A 20,718-nucleotide genomic window follows, 5' to 3' on the forward strand; every position below is an offset into this window, starting at 1 on the left:
TATGTCTATGAGAATATAAACATAACAAAGAATCGATACCATATACATGTTCAAAATATTTATCTGAAAGCATTAACAAATGGCTAAAAGTAAAAAAAAAAAAAACAAAAACTAGGAATTCAGATATAGTCTTACTAAATGTATTTTACACATTAAACATTTTATCTATTTCATGCCAGCCAACAAAACATTAAGCATATGGAGAAGCCAGAGAGGGTCTGTTTTTAATATGGTCCAAGTAAAAGCTTAATGAGACCAAGGGCATGCTTTTAACTGTGTCAATAGTGGTATAATGCAACTTGGGATTTTGCTGGGCTATTGCTGGGGCTTTAGCAGCAACAGCAGGAGGGATGAGGAGGAAGGGAAAACTGATGCTTCAGGGAGAGAGACACCTTCCCAGTTGTAAAGAATAGCTCTAGATGGGAGGTCCAATGTTTATAATGTCTAACTTGTGTGGCAGATTTAAGCATAGCTGGACAACTGTGTGGGGAGGTTGGCAGGAAGGAGTTTAAATCACTCATCTGAAAACAGTATTATGGGCAGCAGGTAATAATGAAAGCATCAGTATTATTTTTTTAAATGATTTTATTTTTTTGAAAGATCTTATTTATTTGAGAGAGAGTGAGAGAGACAGCAGGAACAGAGGGAGAGGGACAAGCAGACTCCCCACTGAACAGGGAGCCCGATGTGGGGCTCGATCCCAGGACCCTGGGATCATGACCTGAGCCGAAGGCAGACGCTTAATCGACTGAGTCACCCAGGTGCCCTGAAAGCATCAGAATTATTTACACTATCTTATTATTCAGGTGAGGGACTCACAGACATACAGGGAATAGGAGGATATTATCTTTTGCCCAAGTGAGAGAACTGGGAAAATGTCAATCAGGATTTCTTAAGTGCTCAGAAAAGCAGGTTGGCATGCATAGAAGGACCCTCACCCTAACAATAATAATAGGAAATTGAATCCGTAATCCATGGAAATAAGATGAATGCTGGTTATACAAATGGTCAACTTTGTAGGAAGAGGATAGGAAATGCTGCCTCTTGGGTCTTTACATAAGCATTATGGGAAACTCCCTGTTATCCCCATCCTTTGATAGTATGTGCCCCAGGTAGTGGGAAAGGTTCTCCTATATATGTTTTAACTCTATCAGGAATGATTCCTGAATGAATGGTAAATTTAGCCATGGAGAATGAGCAGTGGCAAAATTAAAAGTTCTCAGGGATTCAATGAGATCACATGCTACATTCTGGTATTTTAATCAAGTCTGGACAATAAACATAAGGTTATTCTGGAAAACTGAACACTGGTGTGTCTCAGATTAACTTAAATATGGTAGTTTTATCATCATCTATGAAAAAGGCATTCATGAACATTCACAGTTTTTATATTTTGTTTTAAAATAAGATTAGAATATTTTACATATAATATTGGAAATAAAATGGCCTGAACCCTATGCTCACTTTTCATTGACTCTGTCTAGCCTTAAGGGGGATAACTAGCAAGAGTAGTAGGCTGGATTAAGGCAAAGCTGTTGCCATCACAGATACTGAAATTCACAATACACACATGACTAATGATGAAGTATGAAAAGAGCATGTGTTTAATATGGGAATCCACAGCAGTTGTTTTCACTAAAATGAGTATGTTTACTCTCCATCACAGAATGATTATATGGGTGTGAAGAACTTTTAAGAGATACAGCATCTCATGAACACACTGTAATTTGGCTAATGAGGAACTATTCCTTCTCTCAGATTCCTCATTCATTAATTTATTCATTTGTTTCTTCACTCATCAAATATTTACCGTTAGATAAAGGTATTATGGTGAACTTTAGAGGAACTAAAATAATGAAGATATGCCCCAGGTCCTCAGGAGTTTACTGTTGTGAATTAAACCATCAACCACATGTCCATTTAGTGCTATCACTGAAATGTTTCCAGAAGCATCAGAGACTTTAATTTTTGCATATAATGGGAAGATAGACTCAACTGACATTCTGTTAACTACCTACTTACAAGAAGCTAACATTAATTGAATAGTTATGAGTATGCTGTAAATGCACTATCTCATTCAGTCTTCCCTAACAACCCTACAAAGTTATACTATTATTGTATTGTATGAGATAACAGAATTTTTTTTTTTTTTTTTTGAGATAACAGATTCTTAAAGATGTCAAAGCACTTGCCAAAGATCAAATCACTTAGGAAGTAACAGAGCAGACAACTGAATTCAGGTTTGCCTGAATAGAAAATGGCTGGGAGTTTTTGTTTTTTACCTTTTGGGCTCTCTATTCTATTCCATTGGTCTACAGATCTGTTTTTATGCCACTACTCTACTGCTCTGATTACTATAGCTTTGTAATATAGCTTGAAATCAGTGAGTGTGATGCCTCCAATTTTGTTCTCAGGATTGCTTTGGCTATTGGGGATCTTTTGTGGTTCCATACAAATTCTACGTTTGTTGTTTTCTATTTCTGTGAAAAATGCCATTGGAATTTTGACAGAGATTACATTGAACCTATAGATGGATTTGGATAGTATGGACATTTTAACAATATTAGTTGTGTCTACAGAGAATGTTGCCGAACCATTTCAAAAAAGTTATCTTATAAATTTATCTCAGTAGTGCAGATTCTATATGTAATATCTTCTGAATCAACAGGATGTGACAGATCAAAATAGAAGGCTCACAAGTACCTACCAGCAACTTTACTGAAGTTATTAATTCTGATATTTGGGAGTCTTTAGAGTTTTCTATGTATAAGATCATGTCATCTACAAACAGAGACTTTCTTCTTTCTTTCCCAGATGCTTTTATTTCTTTTTCTTGCTAATTGCTCTGCCTAGGACATCCAATTCTGAGGGAACACCCTTGTTTTGTTTCTGATCTTGACTTTTCATAGTTGAGTATGATGTTAGCTGCGGACTTGTCAAAGGTGGTCTTTATTATGTTGAAGTACATTCCCTCTACATCCAGTTTGTGGAGGTTTTTTAATCATAAAGTGATATTGAATTCTGTCAAATGCTTTTTCTCATCTATTGAGATGATCATATGATTTTTAAGTCATTTACTGATTTGTGGGTGTTGAATCATCCTTCCATCTCTGGACTAAATCCCACTTGATCATGGTGTATGATCCTTTCAATGTAGTGTTGAATTCCATCTGCTAATATTTTGTGGAGGATTTTTGCATCTATGTTCATCGAGGATACTGGCCTATAATTTTCTTTCCTTGTGGTGTCCTTGTCTGGCTTTGGTATCAGGGGAATGCTGACCTAGTATGCATTTGGAAGGATTCCCTCTTTTTTTTTTTTAACTTCGATATAATTGGTATTAATTCCTCTTTAAAAGGTTGACACATTTCTCCAATGGTGCCATCTGGTCTTGAACTTCTGTTTGTTGGGAGGTTTTTAATCACTGATTAATTTCCTTAGTAGTGATTGGTCTGTTCAGATTTTATATTTCAGCATTATTCAGTCTTGGTACAGTGTGTGTTTCTAGCAATTTATTTATTTCTTCTAGGCTGTCCAACTTTTTGGTGCATGGTTGTTTGTGGTAGTCTGTTATGATCCATTTTATTTGTGTGGCATCAGTTGTAACATCATTTCTTTCAATTGCAATTTTATTATTTGAGTCCTTTCTCTTTGTTTCTTGGTAAGTCTAACTAAAGTTTTGTCTATTTTATCTCTTCCAAAAAAATCAGCTCTTAATTTTTTCGATCTTTTCTATCATCTTTTTAGTCTCTATTACATATATTTGCCTATGATCTTTGTTATTTCTTTCCTTGTTAACTTTGGGTTTAGTTTGTTCTTTTGCTAGTTCTTTGAGGTGTAAGTTAGGTTGTTTATTTGAGATCTTTCTTTTTTTTTATGCAGGTGTTTATCACTCTAAATTTCATTTTTATTTTTTAAAGATTTTACTTATTTATTTGTCAGAAAAAGAGAGAGAGAGCACAAGCAGGGGGAGGGGCAGAGGGAGAAGCAGGCTTCTCACTGAGCAGGGAGCCCGATGCGGGACTCGATCCCAGGACCCTGGGATCATGACCTGAGCTGAAGGCAGACGCTTAACTGAGCGAGCCACCCAGCCATCCTTCTAAATTTCATTTTTAGAACTGCATCCCATAAGTTTTGATGTGTCATGTTTCCATTTTTATTTATCTGAAAAAAAAATATTTTTTTAAATTTCTCTTTTGATTTCTTTTTTGACTCATTGCTTGTGCAGGAACATATTGTTTAATCTTCACACATCTGTGAATTGTCCAGTTTTCTTATGATTCTTTTATTTCATACCACTGAGGTTAGAAAAAATGCTTGATATTATTTCAATCTTCTTAAATTTATTAAGACTTATTTTGTGGACTAATATATGATCTGTCCTGGAGAATGTTCCATGTGTGCTTAAGAGGCATATGTATCCTGCCGTTAGATGGAATATTCTGTAAACGTCTGTTAGGTCCATCTAATCTAACATGTAGTTTGAGTCCAATGTATCCTTTTCTGTTTGGATGATTGATCCATTTTTGAAAGAAGGCTACTAAAGTCCCTTACTAGCATTGTATTGTATTCTCTGTCTATTCTCCCTTGAGATTTGTTAATATTCATTTTATATATTTAGGTGCTCCTATTTTATTTTTTAATCTCCTGATGAATTGACCCCTTTATTATTATATAATGGCTTTTTGGTCTCTTCTTACAGTCCTTGGTTTAAAGTTTATTTTGTTTGATAAAAGTATAGCTATCTCTGCTTTCTTTAGATTTCCATAAGGATAGAATGTCTTTTTCCATCCCTTCACTTTTAGCCTACACGTGTCCTTAAAGCTGAAATTTGTCTGTTGTAGGCAGCATATAGTTAGGTCTTGTTTTTACACCCATTTTCCTACTCTATGTCTTTGATTGGATAGTTTAGTCTATTTACATTTAAAGTAAATATTGATAAGTATAGACTTACTATTGCCATTTTGTGAATTGTTTTCTTGTTGTTTTGCTTTTTATTCCTTTTTCCTTCTCTTCTAAATGCAAGGGGGTTGTTATCAGAGCCACATCTTCAGCTGTAAAGTGATGGTCAGACTCTCAGATTCTAGAGCCAGGTACACTTGACTTCAAAACCTCAACTGACAATGACCTAGTTTTGAGACTTAAGATGGATCACTAACCTCTATAATGCCTTAGTTTTCTCACTTATAACATCAGAATATTACCAGTACCACCTGAAAATGTTCTTCTGGATTTTAACTGAGAAAACTTGTGCAAAGCTCTCAGCAGTAAATCAGTTACAGAACAAATACTCTATAAAATTTAAGTGTTGTGATAATGTAAGAAGCAGTGTATATTTAAATGTTCATTCCTTTTTGTAAGAATATCTCTGAAGTTCTAAGTAATGTGCATTCTGAGACGGTGATTTGGTGCACAAGATTTGGCATAAAAAACCTGGGTTCCTGTTTTAGTTCCTTTGTAAGTAAAATAGTTACAGTAAGATCTGCTCTATTTATTACGATAATCTAGTAAAACATCTTATAGTAATCACCATAAAGGACTATGCAAATTAAATTCATCACTATTGTTATTATTATTGAGCAATTAGAACTTACACAATAGCATACAAAGGAGAAAAGTTTGGTCTTTGAGTATACTTGATTTGAATAACTTCCTAGGTTAGGTAGCTACAGACACTCAGGAAATATTCTTGCTTTCATAAAGAGGAGATCAGAGAGGACTAAACATGTCATAGGAAAGCCTAACACTGGCACTCTAGGAGATTCAAAAAGACTGTCTATAATTTCACAAAATCCTGAATATCAGTGTGCTTCATAGAGTGATGAAAAGCAAGGCTACTATTTTTAATTTTCTTTGAAACATTTAAATCCAACTCAGTGCATTGAGGGTGGATCAAGATGACAATTCTCTGGTCTTTCATCAAATCTAGTACAAAGAATAATTACCTTCAGCAAATATAAAGATCTTATGTTTCCTGTTGTTTTTGGAAGTCCTTTTGTGGAAATTCTTTTGATGAATGCATGTATTATTTTCTTATTGTCCCCCATATAGAATTTTGTGATGGACACTTCCCCAGAGATGGACACACAATGATATTTCACTAGAGCAAATAAGTCTGAAACTGATAATATTTAGTTTGTCCTCATAGCAACCTTTTGAGGAAAATAGTATTATCCCCATGTTGCTGGTAAGAATTGGTTTAAAAATTTGCCTTTGTTACACAGCTGATTAGTACAGAGCACAAATTCAAATCCGGGCAGTTTGCCTTTAGAATCTATGCTCTTAAACACTAGCTATACTGTATGCCAGATATCATGCTATAAATTTAGCATTTATACATCTTAGTTTACTAGGGTCATTGTTTTGTATTGTTAGCTCTATTTCAAAAGGAATAATCACAGTCTCCAGTTTAATTTCTCAATATCTCATATGTGCATTGAATAATTGGCAGAAGCCGTGATTTAGAATTGGTCTGTTGAATTCCAAATTCTGTGCTCTTACACATGATTCTTGGCACTGAGTAGCTAACATTTAGTTGCAGATTCCAACACAGATTTCCAGGACAGTGATGATAAAGGGAGAGTCCAGCATACTCAGAGTACCCACCTAATAGAACTTGTTAATGCCTAAAAAGGACCATTGGAAAGAAGCATAAGCCTATAACTGAAAAAGCATTATTCGTTTCTCTCTACATGTACATGATAATGTATATACAGAATGGATTAGCATTTAACCCTATTTAAGAAGTTGGTTTTAATACACTGGAAACTAGTGAATTTTAGGTGATTTTAATCCCTTAGTACATTTTATTAACAAAGTTACATTTGCTGGAATACAAATGAATTTGCTAATTTTCTTTTGGATTTATTGTTAATTTTAGTTTATATCATCTTTGAGTATAATGATTACTTTTATTTTACTATATTTTCTTTGAAGCAATACCTCATTTTACTGGATCTCATGTTTCCTAACTTCATGTCTCTTGAGAAGATGTGTCGTTTCATTTTTCCCCTAGGATTGGAAAACAAAGCAGGGTCCCAACAGATGTGCTATAGAGGGAATTTAGAAATTGGAATTAGTGTATATGTGATGGGTACAAACAGGTTTGCCAAAGCATTTGTCTAGAGGGACAGGAAGCTTCTCCAGAGTCAGTAAGGGCCTAATTTTCACTGATGAACTAAAGGCCATTGGGCAGCATCCCCTTTGAACTGTCCTTCATCTACATCAAAATGAATCCATACCTTCCTTCATCTTAACCAATTGATCTTCCATCTCAGAAGTTGGTATGTCCCTACTGCTCTTTACCTAGTGATCATATTCATATCCCTTGGTGCTTCTTCTAGAATTTCGACTACTTAATATAGGTCTCTAAATTTTGTCTTCATTATCTTTATTCATTCCCCCTTTCTCTTTTACCAAAAATGTACTCAATCTCCTTCCATCCTGTTAAGAAGCCCCCCATACATTTGTCCACTTTCCTCCTCTTCACAAATAACTTATTTAAAAGAATCAGCTCGTCTTCTCACACTTCCACACAAATTCCTCCAAATTTTTTATCCTTTGCATTTCTCAAATCCATCCCCTCCTCCCTTTTCCCACCACCACAGACTCATCGTCTCTCCCCAAGAAGATACTATTAATCTCCTAAAAATTGTGTTTGCTAGTATCATCTTGTCTTCCTAATCATTCTCTCTATATTGCCTCAGGTGTACCTTGCTTTATTGCACTTAGCAGATATTGTGTTTTTTACAAATGGAAGGTTTGTGGCAACCCTGCATCTCTCAGTGCCATTTTTCGGACAGCATCTGCTCACTTCATGTCTCTGTGTCACATTTTAGTAATTCCCACAGTATTTCAAAACTTTTCATAATTATTACATTTGTAATGGTGATCTGTAGTCAGTGATTGACTTCTTGAAAGCTCAGATAATGGCTAGCATTTTTTTTTTTTTTTGATGGGTAGCATTTTTTAGCAATAAAGTATTTTATGTGTGTGGGGTTATTCAGAAAATCTTGATGTGAATACTTGTCAGAGTTTGCAGTTATTCAATATTTTTGCTTTCCAAAAAATGCAAAGACCTTAGAATGCTTTAACTCTGACCACCCGCTCACTATTTATAACCTTCTATAACAGTGTGTTTTAGAGGATGGGCTCTGCCAGAGAAGCTCCCCAGGGCGAGATCTGTAGGGGAGCTTGTCATCTAAACCTGCTCCTGCAAAGTGGAAAGGAAGCCCAGGAAATACAGCAGGAAATGATAAATCTTCAGACAAAAGAGAAAAGGGGAGCAAAGGAAAAACAGGAGAAAATGTCTAACCCAGAAACTAAAGATGATTTACCTGCAGAAAATGGAGAAACTACAAACAAGGGGGGGGGTCCAGCCTCTGATGAAGCAGGAGAGAAAAAAAGCTGAGTCTGACTACATCCTATACCATGTCTTACAGATGGTGACTGTCTCCCTTCTTATACAATCCAGAGGAATATTTTTATCAACTAGTTTGTAGATGTAAATCTTTTAGTGGCTCTAGAAACATTTTTAAGAAGGAGAGAATCTTGCCTCATCCCATTTTTTAAATGTAAATTTTTTTTTTTTAAGAGGCAAAATCATTTGCTGGTTGTTTATTTTTGGTACAATCAGAAAATAGTGGGATATTGAATATGGGAGGTTTTGATTGTCTTGATTATCATTCCACAGCTGGAGAAGTAGTTTTATATCCTACAATACACAGCACACTGGATGCCAATTTGGAGCCACAGTCCCGCATTTATTATGTCTTGATCATTTTAAATTACTTCTCATCTTATTTTTAGTAGAATTGTTTCCTAAGGGAAAGCCATTCCTTGGCCTTGGCTCTCCCTATCAGCATTTCATGCACTCTGTAACATCTTTGGTCCTGGTAGTTCAGTTTACCTCGTAACTTTGATAATGTGCTGAGTATGTGGTGTAGATGATTTTGTGAGTTAGGGGGATTTATGACACAACAGCTTAACAACATTTGAAAATATTTGCACATGATATCCTCTTAAGAAAAAAATTTGCCTCCAAATTTAAGCTGGAAAGTCACTGGAATAACTGTTTAGAAAAGAATCACAACTGCATACCTTTTAAATTTTTTGGTACATACGTTAATTGTGTACAAACTGAAACATCTGGGTATCGGTCCTCAAGACGACCAATAAAATCTCAATTATGAAAGAAAATAAAAAGAAAATGGAACCTGGTAGCCATTCTTTTGTGACAAAGAAGATATCCAGTAGTGAGGTTTTCTCTGAATATTAATGTGACTTCCTAGAGTTACCTAAGATAACATTTCGACCAAGAATGTTTTGTTCCTATTTTAATTTTAGGAAGATTGAATGAATTATGTCCTCCTGTTGCTAACAACTGTCTTTGAAAGAACTTCATAGAGCTACTCGACTAATCAATTTCTATAAATAATGTTCTTATTATATAAGTATCAAGAATAAATTAAAACTAATGAGAATTTGGTTTCAGACTATTCCAAGTACAAACCTGCACACCAATACTAAAAAAAAATACATCAAAGATTCCTTGTGGGTTCAATTTTCATATTTACCAGATCAAATATGTATCTTATAATATATAACATAATTTTATAATATTTATGTACATATATATCATGTATATTCATAAAATACCATGTTTTTTATTTTTAACTGAATTTTTATTTTTAATAAAATATTTAAATTAAATTTATTTATTTAATTTTTTAATTTTTAATTTAAATTTATTTTAAATTTTAGTTTTTTAAAATTAAATTAAATTAAATTTTATTTATAATTTTATATTTATATTATATATTAAATTTATATTATATTTATACATTTAAATTAAATTTTTAATGTTTGTTTATTTATTATATATTATTTAAATTATTATTTAATTAATTATTTAATAAAACAAAACTATTTTAAATATTTTTAACTGAAACTTAGCTTCATTGCCACATACCTGCTGCAAAGTAATCAAAGAAGCTATTAAGACCTCCTAGGACCAAAAATGAAATCCAAACAAAATTCCTTAGTTGTAATGTTACAGTTTACGAAAGTGTTTTCAACTTATGTGTTCATTTTTATCCTTACAATAACTCTGGATATAAAGATATAAAATATATTTTGTAGCATGGAAGAACACCAACAGTTGATAGATGTGAAAGATAACCAAATAGTGAGCTAATGACAGACAACTGGTAGAAAACCAGATCTATCTAAAACCTCTGAGGTAGCTGATAAATCTCTTCTCTAGGGAAGTGGGGGAAAAGGGTAGGCTTAATTCTTAGACTCCTTTCCCATTCTTAGAGTAAGGATCTTAATAGTTCTCAACGTTGGATATAAATTAGAATAATCTGGGAGCTTTGAATAATCCCCCAAACTAGCCTGCTCTTCAGTTGGATTGTATCAGAATTGTGAGTGTTGACACTCAGGGGTGAGTGAAACCCCCAGTGATTAAAAATGCAGCCTAGGTTGAGACCCTTTGGTCTATGATGATTCCAGGTGCATTGCTTTGAGACTTCTTGGAAATTGCATCGCAACAGGTTTTTGGCAGAAGAGAGGGAAATACAAATCCACTTTGCTTTAAACCGTCGGGCACCAAGCAGAATGCAATTTTCGCTTGGATGACTTTAAGCTCCTAAATGGGGTCACTAGAATGACTTTGGCATTTCTAACAAACGGGGAAAAAAACACACACACACAAAACAAAAAACAAATCATCCTTGTCCAATTAAATAGATACCACAGTTGTGACCTTTACCAGTGTAAAGTGCAGATAAATCCAAAGCAGTGAGCTGCATGGAAAGAAGAAGAGAGAAGATGGTCACCGCCTGGGGTGAGGATGAAATACTGGATTTTCTTTTCTTTCTTTTTTTTTTTTTTTTTTAAGATTTTATTTATTTATTTGACAGAGAGAGAGAGACAGTGAGAGAGGGAACACAAGCAGGGGGAGTGGGAGAGGGAGAAGCAGGCTTCCCGCTGAGCAGGGAGCCCGATGTGGGGCTCGATCCCAGGACCCTGGGATCATGACCTGAGCCGAAGGCAGACGCTTAACGACTGAGCCACCCAGGCGCCCCTTGAAATACTGGATTTTCATAACACAATTTCCTCATTGTTTTTTATCGGCATTACTTATCTGAATTGTTTTTCCCTTCTGCTGTCTTTCAATGTTCTCCTACTATTATGATCGCTGACATTAAATGTATTCTAAGAATCCATCCATACTACTATGCTAAAAAAACTATAGTTGTACTCATTTGGACAGATCTATTGCATACTCACATATCAACAATAAAACAAGGCACACAATTTTTGTTTTAATTAAAGTTAATATTCCATACCAAAAATCTTTAAATCTTTTCAAAGTGTTATCCTGGTTTCCAGATATAATACTTACTTCCTACTTTTATTGTTTCTCAGGGTCAGACAGTACTGCATAAGCTGAAGGCTGTATGTGGATTTTTTTTTTATTAATTCATCACACCAGCTCTGTAGGGTTGGTGCTATTATTGTCTCCATCTTATATATACAGAAGATTAGTCCCAGAGAAGTAATTTGATCAAAGTTTCAAAGTTAGAAAGTTGCAGAAAACAGATTTTACTTCATCAGTCTGACTTAAGAATCTTAGCTCTCTCTTTAAAACAACATGTTGGATGTTGATGAAAAGTACAGCCTAATTACATAGGCAGAAGACCCTCTGTACCTTCAAGGGTCTTAGCTAGAACACTGGGGACAGAAACATGAGCCTTGGGGTGCCTGGGTGGGCTCAGTCGGTTAAGCGTCTGCCTTCAGCTCAGGTCATGATCCCAGGGTCCTAGGGCCTAGCCCCGCATCGGGTTCTCTGCTCAGTGGCGAGTCTGCTTCTCCCTCTCCCTCTGCCTCTGTCCCGCACTCGTGCTCACTCTCTCTCCCTCTCTCAAATAAATAAATAAAATCTTAAGAAAAAAAAAAAGAAAAGAAAAGAAACATAGGCCTTTTCTCCTCTTGAAGGTCTCTGCCCTGATGTGGTAACTGGTGGGTTTGGGACCAGGAAGCAGATGGTCCCGGGTGGGGAGGCGAGAACAACCCAGCAGTCCCCATGAGGCACAGGACCTTGGATGCATGGTGCAGGCTACGCCACAAATTCTTTCCTCTCCAGGCTTACTGAGGGACCAAGGCTGAGGGGAGCCTGTCCTGTGGAGACTTCAGCTCTGGGGAGGGGAGGAGAGCGGAAGGGAGGAGACTGGGAACTGTCTTTGACTAATGTGCCAGGGCCAGTGTGTGGCCTTTTTCGCATCTTACTTAACCCTCCCAGAAACACTCACAGGTAAATATCATCACCCTAATGTAAAGTGAATCCTAGCTCTTAAACTGCCTATCATGCAGTTGTAAACACCAATGACATTACTGTATTAATAATTCATATTTTTTCACCTAAAAATAGACCTCTGGGTAATAGGCCTCCTGTTCTTCCTCCTACATTTGTATATTTTCTAAATTACATAAAGTCACATTTGATATTTTATAATAAAATGAATATAATTAAGGAAAACAGTATAATGGACATATAAAAAGTGTTAGTTTTTTCAGAACATGCCATTAATTAAACAAGCAGTTTTTAAGACTAATTGTTTTGCCTTTTCTCAGCGCTTACTTTTCATCTAGCTCTACCACACAAGCAGAAGACAAAAACAAATGAGTATGTTGATCACATATCGTTTGTACATTATGATGCCAAGTAAGCCTATCTTAAAGGTTTAACACACATACACACACGCCATACTCATACATACACAAGAGTGTGTTATTCACTAACTTAGGGGGTTAGGAGGACCCTGATTTGTAGTGTTTGTCAATTTCTATGGTATAAATACTACCAATTTCAATCTATCAAGGCGGTAATATTGAATATGAAATGGAAAGAGAGATCAGTAGCACAGCCTCGTGTAGTATTTCCACAACGTGGGCCCAAAAGACATATTATAATAACCTCAGGAACAGAGATAATAGCATGATGTAGCAGTTTTGGTATTTACCACATTTGCTTTCAGTAAATTTTACTTAATTGTAAGTATATGTAATTAATATTTAATAAGGGCTGTGTTTATGAGCTGACTAGTACAAATTCTGAAAACTTAAACAGTCAACATTTATTTTTTTAAAGATTTATTTATTTATTTTAGAGAGCGAGCAAGCAGGGGGAGGGGCCTAGGGAGAGGGAGAGAATCTCAAGCAGACTCCCCCCTGAGCTCAGAGCTCCATGTGGGGCTCCATCTGACATCCCTGAGATCATGACCTGAGCCGAAACTAAGAGTCAGATGCCCAACCAACTGAACCACCCAGGCGCCCCCAGTCTGCTTTTAAAAGCAAATACCAGCCACGGAGTATTCACTGTTCTAACTTTACACAATGACATGCATATTCCGTTGTTTTGTACTGGTAAAACAGCATGAAAAAGTCATGGTTCTCAGTCCAAAAGAGGATCTCAACGAAAGACAAGAGATGCACTTTTACCATAAACATTACGTCAATTAGGCTACACAAAAAACCACACTGAAGTATTTCTCTTCTCTGGGGTCCTTTGTGGCCCTCATCTCTTTTCATTCCACATTGTCTTGTCAAGTCATTTAATCTACTTCCAACATTTAATCACCAGCCATGGTGATGCCAAATCCTTTATCTCCACTCAGGTGTCTTCCCTGCATTCTAGATTCAAATGTTCAATCACCTATGGGATATAGACACTTGACTGTATGAGAGACCTCTAACACTTAGTATGTTGAGAAACAAACCAATCTTGGTTCTCCTCTTGCCTTTTGCATCACAGTGAATAAACACAAGCACAGAGTGTTCTTCTTCACATCCTGCCTTCACGCATCCCACTTAACCACTACATCACAGCAGTTTTATGCCCCCATGACATCTGGAACGCTGTTTCCATTTCTGTACCATAGATCAGATCACCATCATCCTCTACATGGTTCAGGGAAATAGACTGTCACTGGTTTGCTTGTTTCCACTCTAGTTAGGAGTTATTTTAGGCAAATGCAAATCAGAGCTCCTGGCTCGTACCTTTGCTCTTTACCTCTCTGTTGCAACAATATTTTCTACATAATAAATATATACTCTCATAAAAAAGACATCATCTCATATGCCTTTGGATCCAGGTCTCTTTAGTCTTTATCTTTAATCAAAGCTATTTGGAATATGAAATTCCAAATACAAAAAAAAAAAAAAAGTCCTGATCTACCACACACCCCTTGCATTTTTTTCTCTTGTTCTCTTTGTACAGAGAATTCAGTCAGTGTCCAAAAGATCATGTGATCTCAAATTTGCATCCCCAGTGATGAGCATGGTCCTGGCATACAGATGGAAAACAATTTGGTTGAATATAAAGCACTTTATGAGCACTCAATAATATATATTTTCTAACTTCTAAATAAGGAAAATATCCAAGAAGAGGAGCACTGCTATGGACTGATTATATGTATCATCTAAAATTCCTTTGTTGGGGCACCTGGGTGGCTCAGTTGTTAAGCGTCTGCCTTCGGCTCAGGTCATGATCCCAGGGTCCTGGGATCGAGCCCCACATCAGGCTCCCTGCACAGCAGGAGGCCTGCTTCTCCCTCTCCCGCTCCCCCTGCTTGTGTTCCCTCTCTTGCTGTGTCTCTCTCTGTCAAATAAATAAATAAAATCTTTAAAGTAAAATAAAATTCCTATGTTAAAGCCCTAACCCCCAATATGATGGTATTAGGAGCTGGGCCTTCTGAAGGTAATTAGGTTTAGATTAAGTCATGATGGTGGAGCCCTCGTGTGGGATTAGTGCCCTCATAAAAAATATAAAGAGAGAAAGAGATCTCTTTCCAGTCACACATGTCTAAAAAAGACCATGTGAGCACTCAGCCAAAAGGCAGCTGTCTACCTTCCAGGAAGAGGGCCCTCATGAAGAACTGAATCTGGGAGCACCTTGATCCTGGGCTTCACAGTCTCCAGAACTGCGAGAAATGATTTAAGTCACCTAACCTACAGCATTTTGTTATAACAGCCCGAACTGACTAAAACAGAAATACAGCAAGTGTCATTTCAAATGAATTCTGTAGAAACATCATTCTGGACACTGAGTAATGTGAGCAAATCAAGGAGCTAAGCACAGTTGTCTCCTTTAAGGAGAGAGGAGTATGCAGCCATCATTGTGTTCATGGTGTGATCAAGAGCCATGAGGGGTAAACACTGTGCTATCAGAGCACTGAGAATAGAAAGAGTAATTCTAACTTGGAGGGTGGGAAAAAATTCCCTCAAATTAGAGAGAAGCAACATAACAACTATGGAGAATACGATGAAGGAAAGGAGACTGACTGACCCGACTGAGAGTCCTCAGCAGAAAATTCAGCTGTAGGACTAAAAGGTCATATAAAGGCATCCTCCAGAATTAAAAAAAAAAAAAAAAGCAGAGGTTCCCAGGGCCACCTGGGTGGCTCAGTCAGTTAAGTGTCTGACTCTTGATTTTGGCTCAGGTCATGATCTCAGGGTTGTGAGGTGGAGTCCTGCATCCGGGCTCTGCGCTCAGCAGGGGAGTCTGCTTAAGATTCTCTCTCTCTCTCTCTCCCCCTCTGCTCCTCCCCCTGCTCATGCACTCTCTCTCTCTCAAATAAATAAATAAATCTTTAAAAAAGGTAGGGGTTACCGATATATAAATTATTTTAAGTTTTTGCCAGTAGATTCTGGTAATGTTGAACTCCCCACCTAATGAAATCTGTGGCTTTTAAAATCCACAGTGAAATATACACATATATATTTAATGTAATAATGTGTATGTGTATGTATGTATGTGTGTATACACATACACATACACACACATGAATAATGCAATGAAAATTTTGACTGTATTACCAAATCTTCTTTAAGAAAAATAAAATAAAATGACATTTGGGGGGGCACGGTATGTGGGTATTTTGTCTTTTTTCCAGATGTGAGTTGAAAATTGCTTACTTGGCTATGTTTCACAGATTTCCGGGAAAACCATTCAAGAGTTGAAGATTTAAGAAACCAAATGAAAGTAGATGAGACCAGTCCTAGTCCATGGAAAACAGGGGGCGTTATTAGTTGTAATGTTCATGCCACAACAACACCCTGACGGGCACCACAGGCACTTGAGGAAACTGAGGCACAGGGAGGGTGAGAGATGTGACCCCTCACAGCTCGCAGGCAGGCACATCACGTCACTTCAGCTACAATTAGCCAACTCTGAAGGTGCACCGGTAAAACGTCCTCATTTAAATGCCCCTTTTTTCACGTACAGAGAAAAAAAGATTCCGTGATGGGAGGGTCTCTCCTACCCATACCCCACATCACATCGTATTATTTGGGATTTTAAAAATGTTTTCTGAGGTGCTGGCATAGAGCTGAAAACCCAAGTATACATAAAAATACAATTTCCACCACTAATGAAAAGATAAAGAATGCGGGCAAAACACAAACACTAGAGAAGCTTTTAATGCTAATCCATAAAATAGAATGCTCTATAGTACATCAACTTAGATTTATTGAACTTTATCTTAAACAATTAGATTTTTCTGTTATTGCTTTTTGAGAAATGAGCAATTCCTAAACCAGCCTCATCTAAATGCTTCCTACATTTTTCTGTGATAAGCCAAGGGAAATAATAAATATTTATTATTTATTTCAAGGACAGGACATACATTTATTCATAGTAAATCAGTTAAAGGAACAATCAGTAATTTCTTCCACACGTTCAGGGTCATAAAGAGCCCAGTTTTACTTGGGCCTAAACAAACATATTTTGAGTTGGAGACAAGTGTCCTGTGTGCCCAAAGAATTACAAAGTGCTTTGCCCAAAGTCATCAGACTTAATAAGGCTGAACCTTGGCTCCTCTCTTAGACCAACACTAAGGAGGCAGAGTGTAGCTTCCCGGTGGGCGCGTGACAATGGGTGAAAAGCTTGGAAAGCTTGGCATTTTACCAGTGACCAGTGTCAATGGATTTCTTCAGGATTTTTCCTAAACATAACAAATATATTATTATGCAACTTTCTTCCCTGCCTTTGGTTAAGCAAACAAACACTTTAGACCTAGAGTTTCCAAAGAGGCAGGAAAAAATAACGGAGAAAGATACTGGCCTAAACATTTCTAGAGATCCTTAGGTACCGAGTAAGAAGAGAATAAGATGAGATGAAAACATACATTTTTAAATGATTTTTGACAGAGAAACATGAGATTATATAGACTAAATCTGTGCAGTCCATATGTTGATTAGTTACAGATAAAAACATAACACTACATTCTTTTTTTCTCTTGGTTTTGATTCTGAAAACAGTATTTCTCTAAACTGTCATTTGTGCACACCCCTTTTAATTCAAGTGTAGGGAATCAGAATAAGCAGTAAGAAAGCGCCAAAAGTACTGCATCACTGGGTAACTCTTATCAGTGGTTCTCAGGTGTTTCTGGGCCCACCGTTGTTAGAGATTTGCATTAGAAGTCGGACTGGCAGCTAGAACGCTCACTTTACCAGCAAGTGGTCCTAAGGCAAGTGGTAAGAGGGCCAGCACTTCCAAATATACTGCCTGAAGCTACACTTTCTCCAATAACTATTTCAGAGTGTCAGCATTTATTTAAACGGAGAGCCTGTACATTGAAAGTTCTGACGACTGAGGCGGAAAGCAACAAACGCCCCTTTGCCCTGTCTAATGTAGGGTGGTGGTGGGAGCTGAGGAAGTTTTGCTTGATTCACCAGTTCTCAGAATCTCCTGGAAAGTTTTAAAAAACTACTGATGACTTAGAGCCCAAACAGAAAGAATTCAATAGGTTTGGGGTGAATCCCAAGTGTCAGGATTTTCTTACAAGTATCCCACGATAGTCACATGTGTAGGAAGTGTTGAAAACTATGGCCTTAATTTTTAAAAAAAGTATCCACTTTTGTAAGGATGACCGTTATACCCTAAGAGAAAGCATTTTCCATATTAAACCTCTGGTATATACTGGTATGTAATATAAGATGTTTTCTTTTAATTAATTATAAAATAATAGTTATTATTATCATTAAAATATGATTAATAATATAATTACATTAAATTATATAACAAATACTATATTATTAAATTATATTAAGTGATTATAATTATTATAAATAAATTGAAACAATACTGTTAAAATATTATTTTAAAATAATTTTAGATTATTTCAGAATACTAATGATAATAATAATTATTTTTATTACTAGGCAATTCTGGCTAAAAAGCAGCTGGCTCTCTAAAACAGATGTTGTCTTCCAATGTTCTCCAAGTGACCACGGAGACTTTACAAAAGGGTTACTATCTTCCGTTTACTTCCTAATCTCTCAACGAATCTGGTATCTTACTTGGATCCACTCTGATGATCACACAGAATGAAGTATAAAGACAGTACATGACTTGCTTATACTTTCAAAGCATGACTGAAGTGTACCTGGAATTTTGAACTTGCATCAGGAATCACAGGGCCAACCGTCCCAGGTAGAATTGGCAGCTGAGCTGGATTTGGCCTCATTAGACTTAAAGGGGGAGGTTGATTACGGAACACGGTTGACAGGCAGAGATGTACAGTCTCTTTCATTGCTTTTAGCTGTGAGTCCTATGGAAAAAAAAAGAGATGACAACTTTTACATGTGGTTCCGGTTGTTCTTTATTTGATTTGATTCTCCCCGTCCTCCTAGCCTATACTCATTCCCCACACAAATACCTACCAGTTTTCAAATGTAACTGCCTAACTTCTAAATTCCACTCTGACACACTGTTTAATGCACACTCAGTCTGTTTTTAGGGGCTACTGTGTGTCGTGATATATTCTGAACACTGAAATTCAGAGACATGTGTTACTAGACATGATTTCAATCGTGATAGCCTGCTGGCAAGGACATGTCCTCTAGGGTCACTTTCAAGTAGAAAATGTCTGTGGATCCCGGGAACTGAACTCAGGGTCTCAGAAGAGGGGGGGGGGTAACAGGGTGATGGGCATTAAGGAGGGCACATGTTGTGATGTGCACTGGGTGTTATACGTAACTAATGAATCACTGAACACTACCTCAAGAACTAATGATGTACTACACAGTGGCTTAGCTGAACATAATAATTAAAAAAAAAAGAAAATGTCTGTAGAAACCTGCCATCTTTCTATTGGTGTCCATCTCTGTTATTACAAACCAGCGCCCAGGCAGTGCCGGCCCCTGTGTTCCTCAGATGAGCCTGTAGCACCACTCAATCTGCGCACAGATTGGAAAAAAAATCAATTTTGTTTCTAATAAAACACTTATTTCCTGTGGGCCTTGTTAAGTGGTAGGAGTTGATCCGATGTGATTGTAAATTGTAATATTTATACTTATATTCGCATAGGATTTCACAGTATTTCAAGCTCTTTCACATGAATGACATAATTTTATGCTTTCTAACACCTGTGGAACTGGCATCATTATTACTATTTTACTCTGAAGAAATGAAAGTTCAAGGTTTTCAGACTGCTTTGTTTCCCTGGTTTATATCACAAGGCAGACTGAACTAATGTAGACAATAACCATCTGTAACTCCCATCTTACCACCAGATTCCACTGCTAAAAATATTTTTATTTTATTTTTTAAATTTTTTTAAAGGGAGGTTTGGTTTTTTTTAAAGATTTATTTGTCAGACAAAAAGAGAGAGAGAGTACAAGCAAGGGGAACGGCAGGCAGAGGGAGAGGGAGAAGCAGGCTTCTGGCTGAGCAAAGAGCCCGACATGGGGCTCGATCCCAGGACCCTGGGATCATGACCTGAGCCGAAGGTGGATGCTTAACCGACTGAGCCACCCAGGCGTCCCTAAAAATACTTTTAAATGCTGATAGAGTAAATAACAACAACAACAACAACAACAACAATAATAATGTAAAGCTGAGTACAAATGAGAGAGAGATCCCCCAGTGCCAAAATGGAAAGAGACATACAACTTTTAGGAAACCTTATGGTAACTCAGGGGTAATAAAGGTCATGCATGTAGGCCCAAATAAGAAAATGTCACATAATCGTCCATTTCAAGACATGAGATGTGGCCTTTGCGGCAAGAGAGATGAAGAGATTAGGTGCTGGGGCCAAGACCCCTGGACAGGCCGGCACATGTGGAGTGCACCCTTTCAGGGCGCCCATGGGCCACTGAAGCAGCGAAGTCTGTTGTCCTGCTGAGGTAGTATTCTTCCAACAAAACTACTATCTTTTATATTCTATGCCAGGAACACATCTCCATATAGCATCTACTGCTATGTCCCGTCTCCTGAAGAGTAGCGACCATGACTTAGATCCTTCCCAATGTCTACCTCTGAGCTTCTGTGATAAAAGATAAAGATAAGACTTATCTTTTTTTTTTTTTTTTAAAGATTTTTTATTTATTTATTTGAGAGAGAGAGAATGAGAGAGAGCAAGCACAGGAGAGGGGGGAGGGTCAGAGGGAGAAGCAGACTCCCTCCCGAGCAGGGAGCCCGATGCGGGACTCGATCCAGGGACTCCAGGATCATGACCTGAGCCGAAGGCAGTCGCTTAACCAACTGAGCCACCCAGGCGCCCAAGACTTATCTTTAAGATGAGAAAGAATGTCCTTCTAGAAGAACAGCAGTTTAAGAAATCTATTTGGTCCAGGTCAGAGATTAAAAAAACAAAACAAAACAAAAAGCAGCCTGGAAGACCGGCAACTGGGAATACATAAGAAATAGAACTG

General features: G+C 37.0%; 1 protein-coding gene across 2 annotated transcripts in view; it reads right to left on the reverse strand.

Moving 5' to 3' along the window:
* Positions 1-20,718, reverse strand: part of LUZP2 (leucine zipper protein 2) — a 462,949-nt gene that overhangs the window by 50,761 nt on the left and 391,470 nt on the right. For both annotated transcript variants that reach the window (XM_078058292.1, XM_078058291.1), the window contains exon 9: positions 18,450-18,614. In XM_078058292.1, coding sequence (XP_077914418.1) covers positions 18,450-18,614 — 165 coding nt within the window. The remainder of the gene's footprint in view (positions 1-18,449; positions 18,615-20,718) is intronic.

The sequence above is a fragment of the Halichoerus grypus genome, chromosome 11 (genome assembly GCF_964656455.1).
Source record: "Halichoerus grypus chromosome 11, mHalGry1.hap1.1, whole genome shotgun sequence".
Classification (NCBI taxonomy): Eukaryota; Metazoa; Chordata; class Mammalia; order Carnivora; family Phocidae; genus Halichoerus; species Halichoerus grypus.